The following is a 27,229-nucleotide window of genomic DNA, read 5'->3' on the forward strand; positions in this document are numbered from 1 at the left end:
ATTTGTGTTTTTTAAGTTTATTTAGCTTTTTTTATTCAGCAGCGCTCCAGTTTGCAATTTCAGCAATCCGGTTACTAGGTTCCAAATTACCCTAGCAGCCATGCACTGATTTGTATAAGAGACTGTAATATGAATAGGAGAGGGCCTGAATAGAAGGAGTAATAAAAAGTAGCAATACATTTGCAACCTTAAAGAGCATTTGTTTTTTAGATGGACTCAGTGACTCCTATTTGAAAGCTGGGAAGAGTCATAAGACGAAGGCAAATAATTCAAAAACTATAAAATAAATAAATAATGAAGACCAATTGAAAAGTTGCTTAGAATTAGCCATTCTATAGCATACTAAAAGTTAACAAAAAGGTGAACCACCCCTTTAAGATGTTGGTGCTGTTAAAACATCTTGGGCCATTTTTCAACAGAAAGGGGCACCGGCCTGGTGAGCAAGATCACTTGGGGGGTGGTGGTCAGGGGGCTTGTGATACTTTCTTTGTCAATTAATTATCTTATTGTATCTGCATTTTCTTAGATTTACGTTTACTCTAATTGTAGCTAGACGCTGACTGCACTAAAAGTCTGTATGCAACCCCCTAGGCCAGTTTGGTAAATGATCTGCTATAATTTCTGCACTGCTGCATACCTTTCAGCTGGTGCTCATTTATCTAAAATCATGAATAAATAAATAAAACTGATTTCTCTCACCACTTCTCCAGCGTATGTATACATATTAATGAAAATCTTGAATGGGTTCATTCTGACACACAGGAAAAGTCACAAATTGCAGTTTGCCGTGCTTTCCTTGATCACTGATGGGAAGGTGCCCCATTTAATAATAAACTTTGTATGGGTCGAGCAAACTTTGTGTTAAGATGTTACGGTTTGCACCAGCATTTAAAGGTGAACAGGTAATAACATTTTCATCTTTGATTTTGTTACGCCTAGGTGAGGAGTGGAGTCTGTCTCCTTTCTCGACCAGTTTCCGTCCCATTACTGAGCTACACTGGATTGAGGACTGAGCAGGTACAACAAAATCTTAGGCTTTCTTAATCAAAATTAAACTTTTTGTTTTATATTAAAACAGCAACTTAATGTACCGACTTATCTGTATATTATCTGTATCAGTTTTAAAATAGAATTTCATATGGCCACAGATGAGTGACTTGATGTAACTTCCAGTGCAACTGGCATCTGCTGAACTATAGTTTGTTCTTTATGACCGCACTTAAGGGCTATATAAACTTTTTTATACTTGCCTTTATAATTTTATAGCCAATGGTTTACATGAAGCCTAAGCCTCAGGCCTAAGTCTATGACTTGTGAGCCTCTTAGGCTTATGGTCCAAATTTTCCAGTGATAATGTGAAACAGACACTCCAAATAAACAATGCAGGAGCAGTACACTGATATTGTATGTAAAAACACAGAAAGAAATGCCCTCACAAATGTACCGTAATACAAGCCTGTCAGCCTGTTATATAGTCCCAAATCCACATTGCCTTTCTCTCCTAGTAGCCTAGCCTAATGTGAGGATTCTCTTGAGTTATGATAGTTCGGACCCACCTCTCAATCCTCTTGATGGAGATACTATGCTTCAGATGCAAATAAACAACATCAGCAGTTTTCTACAAGCCTTAATTTGTGCTCACCCCGTTTATGGGTAGGTTTGGGTGCTCAAGCCCCGAACCTCTCACTTGAGATCACCTTATGACCAAACAATTATGTATTACGAGTCACTCACCACTCCGGGTCGGTGGTCCGGGTGCAACGCCCCAAACCCGCAGCAAAGGGAAACCAGGCAATTTTCCAAAAGGCAGGCACTCACTCCACTGACTCCCGGACAGCGATGAAGGTTAAAACTGTTTTTTTTTACTTAATACGTATTCTGACACGTTTCATGTGCTGCCACACATAGTCATAGGCATAAATACAAAATGCATTTTTATATAAAAAACATTAGGAATTTGCGTCACAACTTGCCTGTTTCCTTCCCATTTCGTTAACCCTTTCTTTCATATAAATTGGAAAATGAATTGGAATAATGAAATCTATCTTGATCAAATTAAGTTATTTATACCTATGACTACGTGTGGGAGCACACGAAACGCACCCGGATATGTATTAAGTGAAATAAAGCTATTTTAACCTTCATCGCTGTCCTGGAGTCTGTGGAGTGTGTGCCTGTCTTTTGGAAAATTGCATAGTTCGGACCCGTCACTTGCACACTGGACAGGAAGGCAGCAGAGGAATATCCACATCCACACTTCATTCCAAATTCTTCCCTCCATCTCCCTTTTTAATCAAATAGTATTTTAAGGCCTTAGTGATAGGGGGTATTTTGACTGGCACTGTGCTATCACAATAAACAGTAGTGGTCAAAACACCCCACTCCCCTTTGATCTTTACTTCCCATACAGGTAAATAATGAATGCTGTGCCTATGGTAGTTGCTGTCGGTAACAGGTAGACCAGCACTTAAACACCCACTTTGACATTTCTAAACAGTGGTCTGTCTGTCAATGCCAGCGTCTGCCATAGCTACACAACATATATCTGTATAGACAGTGGTGAAAAGACACTTGATAAGAAGGGCAATACCATATTTGCCCATCCTTGTCAAGCCCAGCTTGGCTGTGTCTTGTTTCTAAATCTCTGGCTAAGGGCCAAATTGATGGATGTATAAGCAAATCATTTTTAAGCAAATATTTTTTTGTTTCTTTCTTGAAGGTTTCTTTATTGCTAAGATATAATTTAATATCCCATGCATTAATGGTTTGTCTCTTTCCTACAGCTAATGTCTGTTCCAGCTAGGGGAATCCAAAGCAGTGTAACATGCAGGGACATTGATACTGCTGCAAAGTTTATCGGAGCTGGTGCTGCTACCGTAGGTGTTGCTGGGTCAGGTGCTGGTATTGGAACAGTGTTTGGCAGCCTTATTATTGGATATGCAAGGTAAAAAAATAAAATAAAAATTATTTATATATATATATATCTACTACAAGAAGGTCCGCACTCTCAGCACTTATAAAAATCATAATATTTATAATAAATATTATGATTTTTATAAGTCCTGAGAGTGCTGACCTTCTTGTAGTAGTTATAGATAATTTATTGGCACTGCACCCAGGCAAAGCGCAGATCTGATGACTGCCAACGGGAATAACAGCACTCAGATTATTTGTGATGAAAGCCCGGTGGCTGCTTGTTGTTGTTTTTAAAGTTTTTGGGGTGGGTTTTCTGTCATATTGGATGCCAAGTTGTCACAGGGAGCTACCAGATGAACTGTATTCCCTGTAAGACCCCAATTGCCTAACTGGGGGCATTTTCCTTATTCCAACTGCTAAATCTTAAAATGAAGTTCTTATTAATAATGATATTAAAATATTAAGATCCTGGGTTTATATACACTTTGCCATAATAAAGCTATAAAAACTGTGTTAGGGGGCTAGTGTTAGGTCAAGGCTTTTTGTTCAGAATCTAAACTGTTCCTGGGTTTTCTAACCATTCTTTTTCTCTGCAGGAATCCTTCTCTGAAACAACAACTCTTCTCTTATGCCATCCTGGGTTTTGCCCTGTCTGAAGCTATGGGACTGTTCTGTCTTATGGTTGCTTTCCTCATCTTGTTTGCCATGTAAAACAATAGTCTCACCAGAATATATTTGTACTAGAGCTCTGTGCTGAGGTTAGATGCCTCTTTACTCTGCTGCTGTATGATCTGATGTTCCTGGGGAATAAATATTATAAATACATTGTGAGTCTCATATTTCAGGAGCTTACTCCAACAAAAGGTACATCATTAAAGTGTTCAGTGGACATTTCTTCTTATGTTGTATTCCTTTTTAATGCTTGTGACTATTTAAAGTGATACTGGCACTAAAAAAATTATTTTCAAAATATTGATGTATATTTAGTTACCTATAGGTCATGTTGATCGTTTTTCACTGATAGTTCTGTTTAGTTCTGTTTTTGTAAGTAATTGTTACTTGAAGTTCCTAAACCTGACTGTTTTGCCAACCTGACTGTCCCTTCTCAACATGTTTCTAATGCTAACTGACTACTGTTGCACAAATATGGCAGCCCCCTCATAGAGGAACATGGGGGGTAAGAAAGGTAATGTAAAAGCATAAGGCAAATACTTTTATGGCAAAATTATAAATAGCATTCATAGATAATGTTATGATGGATATTAAGAAAAAATATTTTCTGGTGTCAGTATCTCTTTAAAGAGATACTGACATCAGAAAATAACCCTTTTTATTTCCATCATAACATCTTTGAATGCTATTTATAATTTTGCCATAAAAGTATTTGCCTTGTGCTTTTACATGAGAGGGCTGTCCTATTTGTGCAGCAGTAGTCAGTTGGCATTATAAACTGTAACTGACAGTCTGAAGTAAGAAACGATTGGACTCATGGCTTGCTGTCTAGGTACAGATATGCTTAGTGTTGAAAAATGAGCCTCACTGTTGTATATTGGTAATCCAACCCAGTCTTCCCTTTTTCTGGGTGTAAAAAAAAAAAAAAAAAGCTCTATCATGTTTTTAAGTGTGTTCCTACACAGTTGGATCTGTGCCAGCGATTTCAGTTATTTTCCAATGGAGACGCATTTTCGGGTTGTTTTGTCGCCTGCAGTTGTGCATTAATAATTGCGGGTGACAAATCTCCCCGTCGGCCAGTGCCCTAAAGGGTGAAGACCCACTCAGCTGATAGTAGCAGCTACTTGACATGGCTACAAACATAGGCAATTCTGATAATTTACTAATAACTTTCTCTACGTTTGTTTTAGCAGAGGCAATTCTCGGCATTGTCTATGGCAGAGTATTTTCTGACGTTTTACAGCCATGACAAGTAGCTGTTACTCGTAGCTCTGCGTGTCTTCACTATAAAAGGCCTTTGCCATTAAAGATTTGGTTGTGACTGTTCCCAAGTTGTACTCCGAACCTGTTAAACACAGTATATTTGCCATACAAAAATGAGTACAGGTATGGGATCTGTTATCTGGAAACCCATTATCCAGAAAGCTCTGAATTACGGAAAGGCTGTCTCCCATAGACTCCATTTTATCCAAAATGTGTCTAATAATAACAAAGTACTTTGTACTTGATCCAATCTAAGATATAATTAATCCTTATTGGAAGCAAAACCAGCCTTTTGAGTTTATTTAATATTTACATGATTTTCTGCTAAACTTGAGGTATGAAGATTCAAATTACTGAAGGATCTGTTATTCAGAAAACACCAGTCCCGAACATTCTGGATAACAGGTCCCATACCTCTAAATTATTGCTGTTTAGATAAGCAGCCATGGCCCTTGTGCGGGACCTTTAACTTCCTTCCAAATAAAAACAGATGTTATTTGTGTTTTCACAAATCTTAGATGACTGCTGTCCTTTAATGCCTTCAGCCTGCTCTGATAAATTGTAATTGCAAGTGTACACACTGACACAAGGGAATCCTGAGATGATTGTAAGCCTGGACCTGATGGGAATTCCAGGCTTAAATGGTAAATGTACCTTCCTTTTTTGATGTCAACTCATATAGTTGGGCTTATGTAGAAAAAGTGCATAAAAAATATTTGCCCTGCCGAAGATAAATATATATATATTTTTTTATGGTTCCCATGGAGGGTGACGAACAGATTCTCTGCAAAGCAGGTACAAGAATGAATCTATTCAAAGTGAAACATGGTGATGGAGGGTTTTTTTTACACTAATCCTAAATTGTAGGTGGGGAATGGTTTGTATCAGTATCAAGCATGCCTGTGTTACAGAAAAATTGGGCTTTATTTTCCATAAGAGCTGATACAGCAAAAAACAGTTAAAGCGCAGTATTTTGGTTAGTTGTGGTGTATGCTCCCTGGATGCCTGGCAACTTGGAAAGGCATCATAATTCACTAGCATTAAGGCAGTAGGTGCAGGCACATTAAGGCCGATTTACTAACATTCTGATTTTCTTTTTTTTTTTTTCTCATGAATTGTATTTGTTCTCTATACTCTGCAAATTTTGAGTGTAAAAACCACAAAAAACTCTTACTACAAAACTTCTCCAAGTAAAAGCAGTTAAGGTCCACGAGAAGTCTGCCCTGATCCTACTGAACCTTTTTATTTAACCATTCAGACTTTTAGGGGCAAATTTACGGCATTGCAACACTTCGCCAGGCGTAGATTCGCCAGGACAACTCAAATTCACGAAAATCCGAAGTTGCATCCAGGGTTCCCGAACGCTTGTGAAGTTGGGCTAGAAATAATACGGTAAGCAGCTCGAAGTTACGCTAGCAATGCCTAATTAGCGTACGGCGTGAAGTTAAAGTACAATGGACATATATGTTGCAGTAAATACATTACACTACACAAGGCCAGGGAACCTTAATAAAATAAAATAGAGGTGTTATATTGCCCTACACATGAGCCATATGTTAGGAAATGTAGGGGGGGAAGGAGGGAACTTTGCCTGGTCTGAGGTGGTGAAGGCAAGTCTGACACAAGAGGTAAAGTTCAGTGAAATCCACATCTTAGTGAATTTGCGTAGTTAAGTCCATTTGCCAGAGCGAAAAAATTCACCTGGCGTTAGAGTGCGAAGTAACGCTAGAGTCTATCTCCTTCGCTATGGAATTTACACCAGTGCCCGTTAGTAAATCGGTGAAGTTCCAAAACGTCAAATTTTTCACCATCGTTGGTCACTTCGCTCTTTAGTAAATTTGCCCCTTAGAGCATTTGGAGGTTATTTTCACTAGTACTTGTCCGAAAACATCATTTTTGAGATACTTGTAATTTTAAGCTTGTTGTTCACTGTATTTTTTCCCGTTTGTACTTTTTTATATTCTGATCTTTAAACAACGTTATGGCATTTGTGGTTTTAGAGAAATAGTTTGTGGTTTCAAAAAGCTGTTATACCGCTAAAACTTGACCTTCAATAAATTGGCCTCCACGCATGGGGCTCGTTTATAAAGTCTGGGCAAATTTGCACGAGGGCAGTAATCCATGGCAACCAATCAAATGTTTGCTTTTGTTGCACAAGCTAAAGTTGACTGAAAAAAAGCCAATCACTGGTGGATTGCTGCCCATGGACAGATTTGCCCAGTGTTTATAAATGAGCCTGTGTGTGTGTTTATTATATGTGTTGTGTTGCTTATGAAGCAGTGGGTGGCCCTGTAGGCCCACAGCAATCATACTCTTGAGTAGTGTGTGTCTGAGCAAAGGGAAGATCCTGCATTGCTCGCTTTCACTGGGATGGTAGAAGCCTAAGAACAGCTGCTTGCCTTACTGCCAGGCCCTGTTGTTTGCGTTGCTATGATTCTGGAGGAAGGACTGTTTATTGCAGTTGCTCCCATGTTTTGGAAACATTGCATTTTCTATGAGACAGAACAGACGTGTGGGAAATCTGTGTCCCAGTTGGTAAATATTTTTAGGCACAGCTACTCTTCACAGGCTAAAATAAAGCTGTAAGAGGCTAAATAACACCAATAAACAGGGTTTCAATAAAATGTTGTACAGTGCATTGGGACGGGGCAGCCTTAAAGGGCATGTTCACACTATTGCTGTTTCATTTTTCTGTTTACTTTCCCCATGAACTATAACAATTTGCCACATTAGTTGACAATTTTTTCAGCAGTTTCAGAGGAAGATCAGCAACTGATGTATAACAGGGAGCATGCTCAGTAAGGTTCCAGTTGAGAAATGTATTTGCTAATGTATTACATTTTTATAGTTTAGAAAAACAAAAATGCACCCCCACACTTGGGGGCATATTTATCAACATTGGAGACAAACATCACTGGTGATGTTTCCCATAGCAACTAATCATGCTTTTCTTTTTTAACATGTAGGTCGCTGTTGCTGATTGGTTGCATCACCGGTGATGTTTGTCTCCAATGTTAATCTATATCCCCCATACTGAGCATACTGTGGTGGCATAAGTTTCTTTTATCCCCTACTTTTCAATGGTGGTACAAGGGACTACTTCATCTTCATCCTTAAAGGGATACTGTCATGGGAAAAAACATTTTTTCAAAATGAATCAGTTAATATTGCTGCTCCAGCAGAATTCTGCACTGAAATCCATTTCTCAAAAGAGCAAACAGATTTTATTTTTTAGATAGATTTTTATTCAATTTTGAAATCTGTCATGGGGCTAGACATATAGTCAATTTCCCAGCTGCCCCAAGTCATGTGACTTGTGCTCTGATAAACTTCAATCACTCTTTACTGCTGTACTGCAAGTTAGAGTGATATCACCCCCCTCCCTTTTCCCCCCCAGCAGCCAAACAAAAGAACAATGGGAAGGTAACCAGATAGCAGCTCCCTAACACAAGATAACAGCTGCCTGGTAGATCTAAGAACAACACTCAATAGTAAAAACCCATGTCCCACTGAGACACATTCAGTTACATTGAGAAGGAAAAACAGCAGCCTGTCAGAAAGCATTTCTCTCCTAAAGTGCAGGCACAAGTCACATGACCAAGTATGCTGGGAAATTGACAAAATGTCTAGCCCCATGTCAGATTTCAAAATTGAATATAAAAAAATCTGTTTGCTCTTTTGAGCAATGGATTTCAGTGCAGAATTCTGCTGGAGTAGCACTATTAACTGATGTGTTTTGAAAAAAACATGTTTTCCGATGACAGGATCCCTTTAATCTTAGTGCCTCTGCCCCCAAGGAAATATGGAGAAAGGGGGAACTAATTTCTTCAGTGTCCTTAGGGAGACTTAGAATCCTGTCTTAGATGGAACTTGTATGTAGATTCTGTCAAATGTCAGGGACTATTTAGTGGGAGGGGGCTGTTTGGCCCCTATGTACTTAAAATCCCACAACCTATTTTGAATCTCCATCTGAACCTGCAATGGGGCCTATGCCCCCATGGAAATCCGAGAAGAGAATTCAATGGTGAGTGTACAAAGCCTCCTTTAAACCCTAGCAAATACTTTGTCGCTTTCAGACTGGTGCACCATGGGTGCACCTGCCCCTAGCGAGCTGCGAAATAATTATCCATGACAACCAAAAAACTGTGAACTAGTGTTGATTTCTGATGAATCTGTAACACAGCTTTATATCTCTCAGATATCTCTGCCAGCATATAGAGAGGTAGTTTTGCTCTGTACGGTGGAGGAATGTACCACAGCGACACTTAACATTCCAGCTGTACGGCTTCTAGAATTGTGCTAAAAGATTTACATTCCCCCCCATCCAGAGCAGGCTGGGCTGGGTTATTGCATAGTGTATGCCATGGGATGGAAATGGAAGATGTTTTGTGCTACATCTGGCCGGCTGCTTACATCTCACAGAAAAAATGGAACATGAATGCAGTACACATACCTGTCCTGTTTTTAGAGTCCCTCTTTTGACAGCTCAACCTGCAGTCCCTGGTTGGTACTTGAAATTCCCAATTTTCTCTGCACTGAACAGACAGAAAAAGAAACAAAGTTTCTAACTTAATTAGCTTTTGACAGAGAGCCCAGAACAGCCACAGCTGCAGATAAGATACTTTTGTAACAATTTTGAGATAAGCAAATAAGTAATTGTAACAGGTCTCTTGGGAAAAGTTAGACTCACAACTTGAAGGGCAATTCACCTTCATTAGCAAAACTAATAACTGGAAAAAAACAAACAAAAAATATGTTCAAACTTTCATAACTAAACTAAATTTTATAGAATGAGCATGGTAATTAGGGGGTGTGGCCACAAAAACGGGCGTGGTCAAAATGTCCGCACTGTGCACGCCAACTTTTATGTCCCTCTTTTTATTTCCAAATTGTTGGGAGGTATGCAGAAGTAAAGCATCTGTCTAGTGAATAAACTACTAAGTCTACATAAAATGTCAGCCCTATACATAATCAAGAATTGATTGTGCACCTCTGGCTTTGCTTGACTGTGAGTACGGGCACTGTGGGACATTTATATATATATATATATATATATATATATATATATATATATATATATATTTATAGATCTGTAGACTATCATATCATAAAATGACTATAAACTATGCACCAATATGATATGAAGTGCCAGCCCATGCCAGGGGTGTAACTACAGAGGAAGTAGACGCTGTGGCTGTAGGGGGGCCCGGGAGGTATAGGGGCCCCATGAGGCCCATATAATGGGCAAGTTCAACATATATTGGTAAATAGGGCAACCTCTGGATATGTTGGGGGCCCTAAAATTAATTTGCTGTGGGGCCCAGTAACAACTGCTAATAGAAGCAATGCTAATAAATTAATCAATGCTGCAATGGGCTTCTTTCATGCATTACCAATAACCTACCTATATAGAGTACTATAAAAGCTAGTATCCTATCTCTAGCTGGCCTCATTCACGGTGTCCCTGCTCCCAGACTTTACTCTCTAGAGGTGCTAGTCCCTCTAGGGCAGAATGGCTGTACTTGGCCTTGTTGTACCCAGGCTCCCTGAAAACATCCAACTGGGTCAGCAACCAGAAGCCAAAGAGGTAGACCCACCCATTCTCACTCACTATATCAAAGTGTGACAAGAATTGGTCACAACAGCTACATGGGCATCTGCCCAGCAATTACGAAGATCAGGAAGTGTAGGCAGAAGCAGGTGCTCCGCCAATGAGGCGAGTTGAGGCTGTCGCCTCAGGCGGCAGCGCCCCACTAGGTACCAGGGGCAGCAAAAATGCTGCTCTTGGTACTTTAAGAGCGAATTTCTGGGGGAGGGGGCAGCAGCAACTGCTGCTGCCTCAGGCGGTGGAGGGGCCAGGATCGCCCCTGGGCAGAAGTGGGGTGATGGTGAAGAAAATCAAACTATTTTGAAGTCATCCTTTAGAAGAGCTGACATTCCATTTCAGAAATGCTGCTATTTATTGAACTGAGTTGAGAGGGGTAAGGTGACAGATCTGACATTGACAATAGTGAGGGGACAGTGGGACAATAAGTGAATGGCACCGCCTTCCTGTTTGGGGAAGGGTTGGACGAACACTAAGAGAAGAGCTGAATGACAAAGGGTACGGCTACTGTTTTAGACATGGGGGTTGACAGTAGGAATTAGGTTACTCATTTTAAGAAACACAATGCATGATAGAAGAGAGCATAACTGTGTTCTCCCGAGGATGTCCTAAATTGCGTTCCGTACATAACCACCACACGGACATACTATAAATGCTCTGTATCACCTGCAGAGTTCGCTACATTCCTATTCAGACTGCCTACATTGTAGTCAGGCCAAACCCCGCCTTCCATAGATTATACAGTAATGTAATTCATCCCTCCAAGCAATGGGATTGTAAACCCCTCCCACTAGACTTCAACCCCTGAATTCTCCTCAAGGCTCTGACAGTCAGCTGGCAGTATCGTACGTCACTAGGGGGATCGTGCGCCCCGCCCAGGATTTTCTCGCGATAGCTGAGTCTCAGGGCGCTCGCGCGCTGCTGACGGATTGCTGGCGGAGTTGTGCAGCACGGGGGACACAAGGCGGCAAAGGACTTTTACAGCGGCGGGGAACTGAGGAAGCTCAAAGTACGTCTTATATAACCAATGTAGAGTGCACCGTAATTTGTCTTGTGTTCGCCCGTTTCTAATACCCTAGAGAGCAGAACAGGGCCCGAAAAGGGAAGCCCGCCCACTCTTAGAGGAAGAGACCAAAAGGCCAATCGGGAGTGGTGATCGGTAGAGTGAGAGCAGTTTCAGCCAATGGTTGTGTGTTAGGAGGCGGGATTTAGTGCGGGCCTGCGACTGGCAGACTGTACCCACCCGAGGATGTGTAGTTCTGAGTCCAGAAGTGTCTACCTGATGTTATACTTTAGCCGACATTTATATACTCGCCATAGAACACACATGGCTGCCACTGCTGACTGGAGTTTTTTTTACTATCGAGAGAGAATTCAACTTTTAGTATTTGTTTTACTCTGTTTATATTTGTACTTTTATAGTGGGCTGCGCAGTCTGCTCCTGTCCTTTCCACCCACACTTCACTTGTGGCCTCGTTTCAGCGCTGGTTGCTTTCCCACTCCATGAACCCAGTGGAATTGGTTTAAAGCAAGTTATTGTTATCCACCAACCTAATGTCCTGCACCTTGGGCTCAGGATTACTGCACTGTGTGTGACATTTAGTGCCTCTGCCTCATTTAGAGATAATGGCATCATGGAAATGCTAACAAAAAACAAAAAAACCTTAGCCCATGTGAAAAGTTGCTTACAATAGGGGTATCTTAATAATGTACTAAAAGTTAATTTTAAGGGAAACCTCCCCTCCTCCCCCCAGTCTAAGTGTTACTCCGGGCAAATGCCCCTAACTTTTTATTTACCGCTCAGTGCAGGTCAGGCATCGGAGTTCACAAGCACCTACTTCAGCCGCTTCGGTAATCTTCGGAATGTGACCGGCGCTTCGGCAATTTTCATAAGTTTTGGCGCATGCGCAGTTGTTGCGAAACAGAGCGTTGCTCCAACAATGCATACGCCGCTCCACCGGTCTCATTCCGAAGATTACCGAAGCGGCTGAAGATGGCGCATGTGAACGTTGATGCCTGAATCTGCACCGAGGGATAAGTACAAAGTTAGGGGCATTTGGCCGGGTAACACTTATGCTGGAGTGAGAGCGGTAGGGTTTTTTAACTTTTGGGTTTGCTTCTCCTTTACCAGCCCTCTATTGCAGCGGATGTAAGCTGATCGTTCCTTGATGCACATCCAGTGGCCCTTTAGAGGGGATTGCAAGTTGGTGAGTCACAAACACAAGGTTTTGTATGGACTTGCTTGAAGATAGAAGTTCTGCTGTGCTTTAAGCCTTGCTGTTTGTGTAGCTCTAACCTGTCTCAAGCCTGCTTTAGCAAATCCGAATCAGGGATGACTGTGCCAGCTATCCTTTGTGTTTAAGATTATTGCCAATATTTTTGGTAGCTGTAGAAAAGAAATTTCTCGGGGAGACATGGCCATTTCCAAAACAGTTCTGCTAGGTCAAAGGGTCCAGACACATTCATTTCAAAGATTGGGGATGTGTTCTTCAAACATGTGTTAGAGTGGTTTTCTTTTTTAAATTATCTCCCGCTTCTCCTGCCTCAGCCCAGCATTACTTTTCAGCATCCCAAAAGCTAGCTTCCAGTCTATAAATCCCTGCAATGTGGGTGTCTGCAGATGTTAACAGTACTCCATCATTATGCCACACCAAAGCCCAGGGTGATCGATACTCTTGTAGAACCGCTCTTTTAGGGTGTGGGAGACTGAGAATAATGCTGGTCTTGGAGGTGTGCAAGTGGTGGTAATATAGGTATATAGGTAGTATACTTGCAACATTTATGTCTGTTATTAAGAGTGGACAATCTCAACAACAGATTAGAAAGTTGGGAATTTCAGAGACCTGTATCATAAATGTTCAAGACAGAATGTGTAAGAAGTGCTAACTCATACTGCAGAGTAAGAATGTAAGAGCCACTTGAAAGCCATGAGGCACTTGAGTCTGTAGAGAGCAGAGGGGAAAATTCAGATTTGGTAGGTCAAGTAGAGAACGGTGCAAGTCTCTGAAGAAGTCTGAAGAAGGACGGAATAAACCAGTGTAGGCACAGGTCCAGATTAAGTTAATTTAATTACTATATGATTGTGTGGATTTTTTGTTGGATGTATGTTCAAAAACTTTTGCACACTTTTTAGAAACACTATTTCCATTGCACTAGACAAGTACTGAATCATGTGTGCGCACAACTTTGCTGTCCTTCACAATTGTTTATGTGCATGTGCACTAGTGCACAACGTAGAGGAAACCTTGATATCCAGTAAGAACTGTTTCCATCTGAATACATGGAATGTTGGGTTATTTTTCAACATAAATATTTTTGTTATATTTGCCTTTTGTTATATGTGTGCTTATCCAATCATTGGGTTCAGTACCATCCCTCTGGTGGAGAGGGTCATTGGCTGCCATCCACTACCCTAATGCCGTTTGTAGCAGTAAGCACCATGGGTATCAGCTATTACTGCACATGCTCAGTAACTTTCTCTCTCATTCCCATGTTGGCAGTCAATATTATTCTATGCAAATGAGTGAAGAAGAGACAGAAATACACTACCGTTACTCTGTCTGGCATTAGGTTGACCATAAGTATTGGGATGACGTCCTTGAATATTGCCCTTACAAAGTAGCATACGTTGGTTTTGAGTCTGATTGGAGGCAATTCCAGAGGGCACAGCTCTATCAAAGTCTTGGGTTGTGAAGAGGTATTTAGCGAGGTTGTAATGTATAAAGGCTGAGTGACTGGATGTCTAACGTAACAGAACAGAACACTACCTGCTTTTCAGGTTTCTAACTACGAGTTAGTTAGCAACTTGAAGGAGGGCCACATGGGACACAGGTCTGGACTGAGATCAAAATAGGCCCTGGCATTTCAGGTACACAGCGGCCCAAACAGCCCCCCACCAGCCCAATATATAGTGACTGTCTATGGCAATTTACAGCAGCCCCTCTGGAATTTGCCAGAACCCACAGATTGTCAGTCAGATTGCCAGTCATGGGACATAACTATTCAGTGAGTTTGCAATTGATCCTTAGCATGCAGCTCAGATTCAAAAGCAACAGATATGACCCATGTACCCCCCTCAAGTCACTTAAGGTGGCCATAGACGCAAAGATCTGCTCATTTGGTGACATCACTAAATGAGCGGATCTTTCCCCGATATGCCATTAACAAGCATGGCTATATTGGGGGTAATCTGAACGTATGGCCGAACGATCCGATTACCATGTGCAATGGGCTCTGATGAATCTGACTCCTCGATTCGTACGATAGGATCTGTGCGTCTATGGCCAGCTTTATTGGTTACTGCCTGGTAAACAATCGGTGGAAACCAAGACAGCTGCAACGCAGGAAGTAGTGTTCTGTTTCACATCCAGTCACTTCAGCCTTTACATATTACATTTTTGGCTATATTAACTATATTAGAAACATTTTTTATTTAGCATGGGCTATCTATTTGGCCAGTTTTTATTTTTACACTGAACAATTCCTTTAAGGAATAGAACATAAGAAGACCAGCCATTTAGGTGAGTACTTGAAGATATGTAGGGTGCAGGCAGAGTTGTGCACTGCTTTGAATATCAGGGTCATTGGTTTAATAGGTAGTAGAATCCAGCGTAGGTAATGGCAGAGCAACATGGCAAAGGATTTACAAGTGGTTTATTATCAACTGGAGTGGTGACAGTCTTTCCGAGGGTGAAGGACAATCTGTTGTAAATTACAGTAGTCAATATGGGGCTAGAAGAGAGCGAATTACAATTTTGGTGGTAATTTGTGCGATGGGCATATTTAAGAATTGTTGGATATAAAAAAGTAAAGATGGGAGGGTCGGAGGAAGGGGTCAGATATTGGAGCCATTTGTGGTAAATTTCTTGGGTGTTGTAGTTGTTTGATGGTTAAAAGAACTGGATCCATAATGGGAGAGGAATGATACATTTGAGTATTTGTCAGCAAAGTAGTATTGGATACCATATGAACTGAATTACTGGCTAAGGGAGGACTATATAAAGAGAAGGATAATGATATCCATAATAGTGTGTTAGGAAAGATATATTTGTGTCCTTCACTGTTGGGGAGTCCCTCTTGACAATCTTTAAATGATGCTCCGTAGCCTTGAATTGGACCTAGCAGATGTCTCATAACTACAAAACTACAAACACAAACAGGATTTTATAATTTTCATTGGAGCATCAAGCAGTCTATTGATTGCAGCGATATATAGAGGAAAGCTTGTAATACAATTGCTCTGTAGAATGGAAGAAACTTGCTGAACTCATGGAAAGAAAGAAAGTAGACCAAATTGTTGGATACCTATTGCAAGTAATTTGTGCCAAAGTAAACAATAGTTTTCCATTACTGTTTCTCACATTTGAAAAATTACCCTTTGTTTCTTTCATGGAAATTTTAAAGCACAGGGAAAAGGTTAAATCAACGGCCTGGGGTACTTGGCTGGAAGGGGCTGCAGACTCGCTTATTTTCTGGCTTGCAGGTGGTCTTTGCATGGATATAGGATGGATCTTTGTACAGTACAGCAATTCTTTGTTTATTGCACATGCCCACCCCAGTGCAGCCTTAAAGCCAAATCCCCCTGGCTAGTGCTTTTTATTTTTTTTGAAGAGGCACATGGACCAGGGAAGAAGGTTAGCATCTTGGCTCACAGGGGGTTGCCTAACACATCATTGGTGCCTCCTAGTAATTTAACTAGCAGTTAAACATCCATACCTTTGTTTCCTATTGTCATCCTGTTATTTTATAATATGGGTGTTTTGGAGGTTTGCCTAATCATGGAGGGTGTGTGTTTGTTTTTAACCTTTTACCTTCAACATATGGTAACTTTTACACTGTTGGTGCTTGAGTTACAGAGGGCTCATATCCAGGCATTTGGACCTCCCCAATCTTTCTTTGGCCGCATGACTTTTATGTTTGATGGGGGGATTTTGCTTCTTCACTGCACGTTTATACAGTACACAGTTTGACAAGTGTTTTAATGCCCAGTGTGAATATCAACTTATTTTATCATTTTTTTTTTTTTTTTTTTTTTTTACGCTTTGATTTGTTGAAATTTTACCTAGATTGTTGTTGACATTTTCCTAAAATGATTACATTTTGGTTTGCTCTTATTGACTTGTTTTTGCTTGTGAAAAGGGTTAATTTTGTCTCTTATACATACGACATAGATACACAAGATTTGGCATCACAAGACTAGTTTATCCATTTTGAATTCAGCAGAATGTGTACTTTCCAAAAATGTATAGATTGCTAGGATACATTTTGGAGACTTTTACTACTACTATTTCTTCTACTTTTCAGTTTTTGCCTCTCTTTACATGTGTATGAGTCGAGGTCAGTCGCAATAACTATTTATGAAGTGTATTATTTCCACAATACTAAGCTCATATAAAATGTTCATTTTTGTGATTGTTTCCTTATAACAGAAAACTGTACTAAACAGATAAGCTTATGCTAGGAAATCTCAACCTATGGTCTAGGAACCAGAAATTGGCCTTCATACTGTTAAGGAGCAGTAAACAAATGGTATAACTGGTTCTAAACTAAGCCTTGGAGGTTGCAAAGCTGATTCTGCAATTTCATTTTGGTTTCCTAAGAAAAAATTTAATAAACACTGATTTATTGATATATACATGTATATTTATAGTAAAACATAATCACGCCCTATGATGACAAAAACAGTGTGATTTTGGAACATAAATGGACAACTAGAAAACCAAAGTCTGGCTTGCATCATCCAAATCTTCTTAGCGGCGTGAAAGTATATTTTTTCTGAAAGTTGACTTCCTAATAAAAGGTTGTGTTACTCAAACCTATTATATGCAGAATTATTCCAAGTTAGCTGTTATCTGAACACACTGTGTGCTATTATCAGAAAGTTACGTATGAATAATAGTCATTATGCATTTCATCCCTGTTGTCCTATGGGCTCTGGCAGATGCACTACTGCTTGTAGTGGTATACACATTTACATTAGAAGATATGTCAGCTTGTTTTGTGTGGTGTATGCCTGTGTACTTTAATGGGAATTGATTCATTGTGGGTAGAGAAGATCAGAGAGATACGGCATAGTCCTTTGGAAAACCATAGAAATGTGTCCATATAACTGAAGAGTTGTGGCACAAAGATCTTTCTAGTCCTCAGAAGTCACCCCCAGCTCAGCGATACTTATTTGAGACGACACGACAACACTCCGACATGAATAAAGACTCCTTCACAGTTGTCTGTCAGGCTGGGCTGTAGTGCTGTTCATTTCTAATTAATTTATGAAAGGATTGTTCTGCCCCAGCCAAGTGTGACAGCCATTAATACCAGGTCCCAAACATTCTGCTTAACAGGTCCCATGCCTGTACGGACATGTTCCTATGGATTTTCATATAAACTTGTCCATATCCCTTAAATACACTGGGGTGTCTAAATTGTGGCACCCCCCATTATATTGTAACATTTTCTTGTCCTTTAAGGATCATATGCTTGTGTACAAAATGTATGTGTAGGATATCCACATACTTGAACAGTGGGAGCAGTAAGCATTGATTAAACGGGGAAATCCTGTGTTTTCTCAGTACACAGCATCTGCAGGCCAGGTGTTCGTCCTATTATTACTTTTAATCTTACTATATTTAGTATCGGCATTGTGGCTCGACCACTCTTTATTTTAAAGTTTAGTACACTCTGCCCCAACTTTGGCCTATACAATGGACATTTCTTATTTCTGTACCAAAACAAAGAGGGGATGTGGTGGAAAGGTCAGAGTATGTAAGAGAAGAGACTAGAACGAAGAAGATGGTGAGGTGTGTAGATTCGGCCTGTTGTATAAGGTTTTTTGAGATGGGCCCCTGGCATCCTATTTCAACCACTAAACGAGCTTAAGTGCCAGTAGAGATGTCAATCAGGTGGTACTCCTGGTGAAGTCAAAATGAGACATTCATGATGCAATACACCAGTGCTGACCCAATGTGCCTGCCATACCAGGTTTTTTTCTAGGAGAGATGCCACTTAAACGAGAGCAGTATTAGCATATTTGTTGGTGAGAGAGCGGTGGGTGTCTTGTGTCCACTAGTAGGCTCTTGCTCTGCTATTCCTTTGATACATAATAGACAATTTTTTTAAAAAAAAGACGCCAATCTGTCAAGTTTAACCTTGTTTAAGTAAAACTTGATTAGAGGCTAGTTTGAAACTATTCTAATTTTGGGGGGGATGGTGGGTTCTTAGTTGTACTGAAAGATGCATGTAGGCGAGAGAATGAGACAATGAGTGCAACAAAGTGTTATTGTCTTTGGATTTGTTTTCAGGTATAAGTAAAAAAGTGTAGTTTTCAAAGAAATGCTGTTTTCCCTATTTACTTGATTTGAAAAATCTCTTTGGTGAATGTTTTTGTTCTTGTAACAGCGACTGTTAAGAGCCTTCATAACAGAAATGTGGGTGTTGTCCCAGATTTTCAGAGTAACATTTCAACTCTATCAAAATGCTTCCAACATGTTTTAGTGCAGCCGTGGCATTTATTTTGAAAAGGAATTGCTGTTTCCTCTGTAAGAAAATTGTTGAAAGACTGTACTTTTGTGTGGAACTGAAATCTGGATTTCATTTGAGCCAGTCCAAAAGCAACCAGTTTAGTGGAACACAAAAGAAAATGCCTGAAAGGTTTCCACCAGCATTTTTAGCTGACGGTTTTCAACACCTACAAGCAGGAATTCCTAGCCTATGTGTTAAGGTGGGTTTCCATAGTTCCTTTAACGGTTACAATTCTTCCTACAAAGGCAGCGGTGATCAAAAAGAGGTGCATAACCAGTTCTTGGGTAGTAAAGTTATCTCTCGGATTTAATGTCTACGGTGCTTAAGAAACTGTGAGGAATCAACAGACCATGTACATTTATAGAAACTCTGTTGTAGACAAACATCTTGCCGTGCTTTTAAACTTTCCATGCATGGGATCTATTCTGTAATTTGGGGCACCCTTCCTTAAAGTGAGTCTGTCATCCTATGAAATAGTTCCAGCTCTTTTCCTGTCTTATTCATTGAGAAAACTAATGTCACTTAGACAAAAGAGTAAAACCTTGTTTCCTTCAATCTTTTGGTTTTTATCACAACAAACAGGCAGGCACCGTTGTTTTTAATGCAAAATTCGAATAGTCCCAAATTCCTATTTTGCACCAGATTATAGACCATGAGGAGGTAGTGGTAATGTAAGGAGTATATGGGAAGAGCACTATATGTGAAGTGGTTGCTACTCAAGTGGCATAGAGGTGGGACAGGCAATATATGAGCTGTTTCAGATGTAAAAAAAACAAAAATTTAGGTTGAGGAGCAACACAAGCATGAAAAATGTTCCTGGGAGGTGCCAAATAAGGGCTGTGATTGGCTATTGGTAGCCCCTATGTGGACTGGCAGCCTACAGGAGGCGCTGTTTGGCAGTACACCTGTTTTCTATGCAATTATAACTTGCCCCAAACCAGGAATTAAAAAATAAGCTCCTGCTTTGAAGCCACTGTGAGCAACATCCAAGGGGTTGTGGAGCAACATGTTGCTCGCAAGCTACTGGTTGGGGGATCACTGGTCTATAGCCACCTTTAGTGCTTTTAATTCCTGTCTGGAAACTTCTTCAATGTGGCACTCTGAAATACAACCTGCTGCGGACAGGCATAGAGATGATTAAGGTGGTGGCTTGAAGTCTCTTTTAAGAGCAGAAAAATAAACAGGTATAGTTTGCTCTTCTGCATAAAGTAAGCTTGCTGTGGATATGGCGTATAAAAAGCTTATGGTACACAGACCATATCCTCAGCTCCTTGGGCCATCCCCACCGTTGTGAACTGCTGCCCTAAAACATGTTGGAACGTGTGAGTGTGAATATATGTCTGTACAGGTATTTGTTTGAATGAAAACCCCTGAACAAGGTCTTATCATATTATTGTATATCAAATCATTGTTCACTTTCATTTCTTTTACTATGTTGCACAGCTTTTTACATCAATTGCACGATATCTAAAATTTTCTCTGCACTCCATTCTGGAAAGGCAAACCACTGAATGGCTCAGTGTTCCTTTTTGTTTGAAACATAATGGTTCTCACTTATCCTTGTGCAGACATGTCATGTTTAAATACATGTAGAAATCTGTAGGCTTCTTTCGCTAGTTTGGGCTTCTGGCACACCTTGTGGCATGTCAGACCATGTCCGCACATACTAATGTGATCACTCAAGGACATTAAAAACATAATGTTACATATTAGATGGCATTTTTCTGTTTGTGACACAGAAAGGTACCAGCATGATAACATTTTGCCTAAAAATGCAGGTACACTAACTGATTTTTGTTCATTTCTCATACATTTATGGGATACCAATGCACATATCAGCTATACTGTGTCAACTATAAATCTTGGTGTCATAGTTTGTGGGAACGGATATAGTCATTACTCACAATTTCAAACTGCCAGTAATATACCATGCTCTCCATAGCCTTTGCCTCACAATATGTCATTGAGTGCACCTTACAGTTTTGTTATAGAGAGAGTGCATAGGAATTTTATTTGTGATGTTAGAATTAATAACTTCTTATATTTCCACCTCTATGGAAAGTGTAAGTTCTATTGTTTTATTCTTTTTATACCTCTGTTGCGGATTACAAAATATCAGCATTATATTAGTTTTACAACATTATATACTTTTCTGGAAAAAATAATTAGAATACTGTATACAGCCCCAACCTGGGATGCTATTAACTTGTTCTTGGTTGAACTGGTTTGATTTTTTTGGACTTAAAAAGCAACATTGAAACTAATAAAATGGGGTTTCAGTGCAGTTCAGTATTTTGTAATTTCCTGTTGTCAGATTTTTTTCCCTGTATTTTAGAGCAACCAATTTACATGGGAAATTTTTAAACCAACTAGAACCAGTATGTAGGCAGTCAGACCATCGGAGCCTATGGCGCAGAATTTTTTTTCATCTCCCCTTTGTTTACAAAAAAAAGTACAAATGCAACATTAATTCAGCAGTTTACTATACAAGGGTAAACCAAATCCATCATTTTTGAAAAAAGGAAAATTGTTGCATTTTTTTCCAAAAAATTCAAGTTACAGAACTTGGGGAATTCAGTTTGGCTTAACATGGAGAGGCAGTTTTTCAAAAATTGAAATTTCAAGGTTTTTTTCTCATGTTAAAAAAATTGAAAATGTTGTGCACTTATTTATTAAAAAAACTTGAATTGCAAAAACACAATCACAAGTAAGTAATAATAAGCATAGTAAAAAAAAAAAATCTCGAATTGAAAAATAGCTTGAATTTTGCTAATACAACTCCCATTGACTTCTACATGAAGTCACAGGCTTTTAGATGCCGAATTTGTACACTTGAGTTTTTTGTGCTTCATAATTCTCAAAAATTTGAATTTTGGAAAATAGAATTTAAATTCTCTGATTCATGGTATTGTGTTGATAAACCTGCATCTTATGATTCGGACAAATCTTGGTTTGTGCCTAACAGTATATATGTGAATTAAAGCACTCCCATTTCATTTTATAGGTACTGTGTATATAACCCATTTATCATTGGTTTTATAATTGATACCAATTCAAATGAAAACTATACTTATCACTATAGGGCCGAATGAAAGTGCATAGAAGTACTCTCTTACTGGAGTGTTGTACCTGTTGTCAACCCCAACTTTTCCTTTGTCTCTCTGGCAGCTGAATGTGCTGCAGACTCCTGATTATGAACTGAATACAGAGTATACAAATGAATGGATGAGTCCAGTGTCAATCCAGTAGAAAAACTACTTCAGACTCTCAGGTGTTGCTGGGCTACAGTATTTCATCATGGAGTAACTAAAGGGATTTCCAGTAACCTTTGGTTGCCTTATTTGTGGCAGGTGATGCAATAAAGTACTGATACAATTACTGGCTCCTGGGGAATTTTGTTTGTGAGATAAATAAAATGTTGGTGTCATTTGCTCTTATCACATAGGCTTAATATTCGCTGCTACCACTAAAATGCCAATGTTACAACATGTATTCTTCTTATGAACATGATTTTTAGCTGTGAGAGCGTGAAAATACTATTTTATTTTGTAAGTTTGTCATGGACTCAATAGATTTACATGCATTGCTTCAAATAGCTCTTCATGTCTCAACATCTTTGTCTTTGAAGAACCAGTGCATGCCCAGTTAAAATAAAGTGTTAAAGCGGTGCATTATGGGCGGTAAAGATGGCAACTCCGCTACTTCTCCTGGAGTCTGTAAGGTTACAGAGAAATTACAGTATAAGTAAGTTATTTTCAGATTTAAATGTCATGGTCCATAATGAGGAAGCACTGTGTTTCAACTCTTTATTTAAAATCAACACATGGCACTAAAATACTGTGATTGTGCCCCCACCACATTGTGCCTGTATATACATATACACAATAAAATATACATCACTCTTCAAATTTCCAATGTATAGTCATAACTAACCTTATTTTATAAGCTTTATTGCTTCAATCTAAATTGTATTATGTGCACTTTGTGATTATTATTGTAATCCAAGATCAAAGGTTATTTAGAAAAAAAAACCTTTTAGGTGGCTAGGTTATTTTTTTTTTGATAAACCACTGAATGAAACGTGGTGAATAGTCCCAAAACACAATCATAATTAGACTCCCCCCCCCCCCCCCGTCGTGACTGTCTTTTGAAATGTTACAGTAAGGTTTAGTACAGGTATGGGACCTATTATCTAGAATGCTTGGGACCTGGGGTTTTCTGGATAATGAGTCTTTCTGTAATTTGGCTCTTCTTACCTTAAGACCACTAGAAAACCATGAAAACATTAAATGAACCCAATAGGTTGGTTTTGCTTCCAATAAGGATTAATTATATCTTAGTTTGGATTAAGTACAAGATGCTGTTTTATCATTACAGAGAAAAAGGATTATTTGATTATAATGGAGTATGTGAGATAATGGGTTTCCAGATAACAGATCTCATACCTGTATTAAGATTGTATTGGGGTTTTTTTTTTAGGATAATTGTCTATCTCCCAAGCAATCTACTTATACTAGACGGTTATTAAACCCTTTATTATCATATTATAATCTGTAATTGACGCAGTGAATTTTATTCTTGATATTACAGGTAGGCAGGATATTAAGTGCTATTAAATATTAAGAGTGTAGACTGTATGGTAGTTAAACCCCATAGCCCCTATAAAGTTATGTGCTCATTGGTTTCCCTTCATAAAATGTATAATTTTTTGTTCTTTTTTTCAGTGACTTTTTTTGTTTAAGGGGGTCCATTTATTAAAACATAATTGGCTGTGATAGCACTATATGGTTTTGGGCATTACAGCATATTTATTTTCATGTTATTGTATGGCTATTTGCATTAGTCCTGCTAATTATGTCAGAACACAGGAATGATCATAGCTGGAATATTGAGTTACTGCAAGGACTAGGCAGCACATAACCGTGGCAAGGAGCAAATTGACAGGCGTAGGCAGGGAGTTCTGGTCCATTCGAACAAATAATTACATCTGTAAATTAGACTATAAATATAAATAGTTTGAACGTCCTTCGTACACGGTGCCTTTTTTTAATTGTGCTTCTTCGCAATGGTATAACCAAGCTTTAGCAATTAGTGAAGTGTTGAAATCTAGCTTATTAGTGCATGCTTTCAGTAACAGACACAGGTCCTACAGGGCATGTTCTTGTAACAGTTGGTAAGGACAAATACATTTAAGACTGCTAATCACATAGGGCAGTGGTTGAAAGAGTGACAGCAACTCTGTTTTTGGGAGATAAGAAGGTAGTGGGGTGGTAAAAGTTCTGCCTTAGTAAGGCCTCATTGCCCTGTTGATTCAACTTCTATTAATGTTGAGAGGACTGATCACAAAAAATGCCCAAAATACAAACTAGTTATTTTTTATTTAGTAAAAAGTTTTTGCGTGAAAATTGTCATTACTAAGAGCAATGACACCCTGTGCTGTTTGTCACCCAAGTTTTTTCATGGCTACAAAATATCATAAAATACCCTGCCATCGACAATCCTGAGAATTATCTCTTAAAACACTCAAATTGTGTAATTGCTCAATAATGCTGCTGTAACAAATTGTGAGTGACCTATAGAACCATGTGTCATTGCCCTAAATTATACAATATATCTGTTATACATTAAAATGCTCATAAGAAAGTTGTATGGAGTGTATAGGAGCTCTCATTGGAACTTAACTATAGGCCAGTGATAAAATACTTTTAGATTTGGTGGGCCAGGTTTGTGTGTTGTTGGCTGGTTGCAGGATCTGAGATGTTCATATTTTCTTTAAAGAAGAATGTCATTTTGATGAAATTCTTCAGAAATGTAATGGATGTTTAAAGGGGAACTAAATGAAAATGATTATAAGCTTCATCTCATGGAAATAATAAACTGCCAGAATCTAATGAATTAAAAATTCTGTACCATAATTTTTAAGTTAATCTTCACTCTGTCTATTTGTCTATGTGTAGCATTGAATCAAAGTTGGTTATTTTGAAAAACAGACCACTCTAATACATTGTTTCGGCAAAGTGTCTAGGCATAGGGAGCCCCCGCCAGTGTATTGGACCTGTCCATCAAAATTTTACTCTAAAGCTGGCCATAGACGCAAAGGTTTGTTTGATTTTCGGTCCGAGTGTGGACCGTCCTGACTATTTTCATACCATGGTGATCAGTCGATTAGACAGGTTAGAAGATTTCTGGTGGCTAAGATAATATCTCTATATGTATTGCGATCTGACGATATCAATGGGCGACTGTCACTATTTGTCGGACATAACTTTCGTACTATTGGTGTCTGTTAATTCATGGCCAGTACATTGTCTGATTTCTTTTTACTACTTCATTTAATCTGAATGGTTAGTTGCAGGTCGGAAGATTGGAACGGACTATTGTTCGTCTGAGATAAGGCTATAATCTGCAGGCCATCTTTACAACTGCATAACACAGATTACTGTGAGGGGAATACTAAAAGTCAATTTGTTTATTTCAGAAATTGTACAAAAAGTTTAATCAATGATATCTGGAAAGTTCCTTGAGATGGCGTATATGTAATTTTCATTTTTAGTTTCTCCTTTAATAAGTGGTTTATTAATGATCTCTCACACGTTTTGCAAACCACTCTTAACAAAGCTGTCTGACTATACACAGAAATATGCTCATTACCTGGGCCAGGTAGGAATGGTTGTAGTTCAGCTAGCAGATGCTTGGATAATTTTGTTTTGCAAGGTGCTATTTGTCTAGAAAAGCATACTTGCTTATGTTTGGATGAGAAATTCTGATCGGTACAATGTGAGATTGTGATGTCTGGTTGTTACCTGGACTTGTCGGATAAGTATAGAAAACATATGCCCTTTTTGTTGCTTATGGGATTAAACAAAGTTTAGAAGGCATTAATGGTGGCCATACATTGGGCATATTGTATTGTGTGAAATGACTGATTTTAGGATGATCAGATAAAATCGTCAACGCATCATTACCTTGATGGGAAACGACGACCATAAAAATTACAATTATTTTGACCAGAGCTGTGGAGTCCATTGGATGCAATTTTGGGTACCTGGAGTCGGCAAAAATGTACCGAATCCTAATAAATTTAAATTGTAATGAAAAAAAAATAAAATATGTTCACAGATAAGTCATAATAAAATACTTCTCTCCTGTATAATAAAGCCCAGTGTGTAGTTTTTTCATTAGTGTGAAATCCAGCTGAGCCATTATAACCTTATTATTTAAATTTTTTTTTTGTACAAACTTTGTTTAATGAATGCTTGTAGTTTCTTTAATAACTAAATTAAAAGGCTGCAATGACCTAGGCTTAGTTATAGATTTAGACCCAAATTTGAAGGGTACCCTTGTTCATGTTGGAGTGGTTAATAGGGCTGTGCATCAGCTTCCTAGCCAGTAGTTCTTCGTTTTTTCCCAAAAGCAGACACTATCTTAAAGGAAAACTATACCCCCAAAATGAATACTTAAGCAACAGACAGTTCTTATCATATTAAGTGGCATATTAAAGAATCTTACCAAACTGGAATATATATTTAAGTAAATATTGGCCTTTTACATCTCTTGCCTTGAGCCACCATTTCGTGATGGTCTGTGTGCTGTCTCAGAGATCACCTGACCAGAAATACTACAACTCTAACTGTAACAGGAAGAAGTGTGGAAGCAAAAGACACAACTCTGTCTGTTAATTGGCTCATGTGACCTAACATGTATGGTTTGTTGGTATGTTTGTGAGTACAGTGAATCCTACGATCCCAGGGGGCGGCCCTTATTTTTTTAAATGGCAATTTTCTATTTATGATTACCCAATGGCACATACTACTAGAAAAGTATATTATTATGAAAATGGTTTATTTACATGAAGCAGGATTTTACATATGAGCTGTTTTATGCAATATCTTTTTATAGAGACCTACATTGTTTGGGGGGTATAGTTTTCCTTTAATATAGCTTTAACATTGCTGAACTTTGGCACTTATGAAATACCTTGTATATTGTGTTCTTTCAATCAACATGGAGAATAAATTAGTATATAAATGGTGTCAGAGTCAAGGTGCCATAAACTGAGGAGCCTTAAAACAAAGGATTTTTGTACCGACCCCCCCGGGCCTTATTTTTGACCACCAGTCAAACCAGACAGGTTTAAAAATGTTAGTTGTCAAATGATGAAATTGTCAGTAGGGTGTGGATTAAATGCAAAACGAAACAAAGGCACAGGCAGTCAAAAGTTAATATATGTTAGATCTTGCAGCCAACATCAGTGAA

At 39.0% G+C, this 27,229-nt stretch overlaps 2 protein-coding genes across 9 annotated transcripts in view; both read left to right on the top strand.

The window, feature by feature from the left end:
• The window catches only part of atp5mc1.L (ATP synthase membrane subunit c locus 1 L homeolog), an 8,611-nt gene extending 4,870 nt beyond the window's left edge, over positions 1–3,741 (top strand). For all 5 annotated transcript variants that reach the window (XM_018245243.2, XM_018245244.2, XM_018245246.2 and 2 more), the window contains 3 exons: positions 940–1,017; positions 2,784–2,944; positions 3,513–3,741. In XM_018245243.2, the coding sequence (XP_018100732.1) occupies positions 940–1,017; positions 2,784–2,944; positions 3,513–3,627 (354 nt within the window). In that variant the 3' untranslated portion in view covers positions 3,628–3,741. The remainder of the gene's footprint in view (positions 1–939; positions 1,018–2,783; positions 2,945–3,512) is intronic.
• A 7,521-nt stretch (positions 3,742–11,262) lies between these two features.
• The window catches only part of atf7.L (activating transcription factor 7 L homeolog), a 52,600-nt gene continuing 36,633 nt past the window's right edge, over positions 11,263–27,229 (top strand). Inside the window, exon 1 of one of the 4 annotated variants that reach the window (XM_041582586.1) lies at positions 11,263–11,465. The gene's annotated coding sequence lies outside the window, so the exon portion shown is untranslated. Of the gene's footprint in view, positions 11,466–12,647; positions 12,664–27,229 lie in introns of those variants that run through there. The other 3 variants (XM_018247562.2, XM_018247561.2, XM_041582585.1) reach the window with 3 other exon arrangements.

The sequence above is a fragment of the Xenopus laevis genome, chromosome 2L (genome assembly GCF_017654675.1).
Source record: "Xenopus laevis strain J_2021 chromosome 2L, Xenopus_laevis_v10.1, whole genome shotgun sequence".
Classification (NCBI taxonomy): Eukaryota; Metazoa; Chordata; class Amphibia; order Anura; family Pipidae; genus Xenopus; species Xenopus laevis.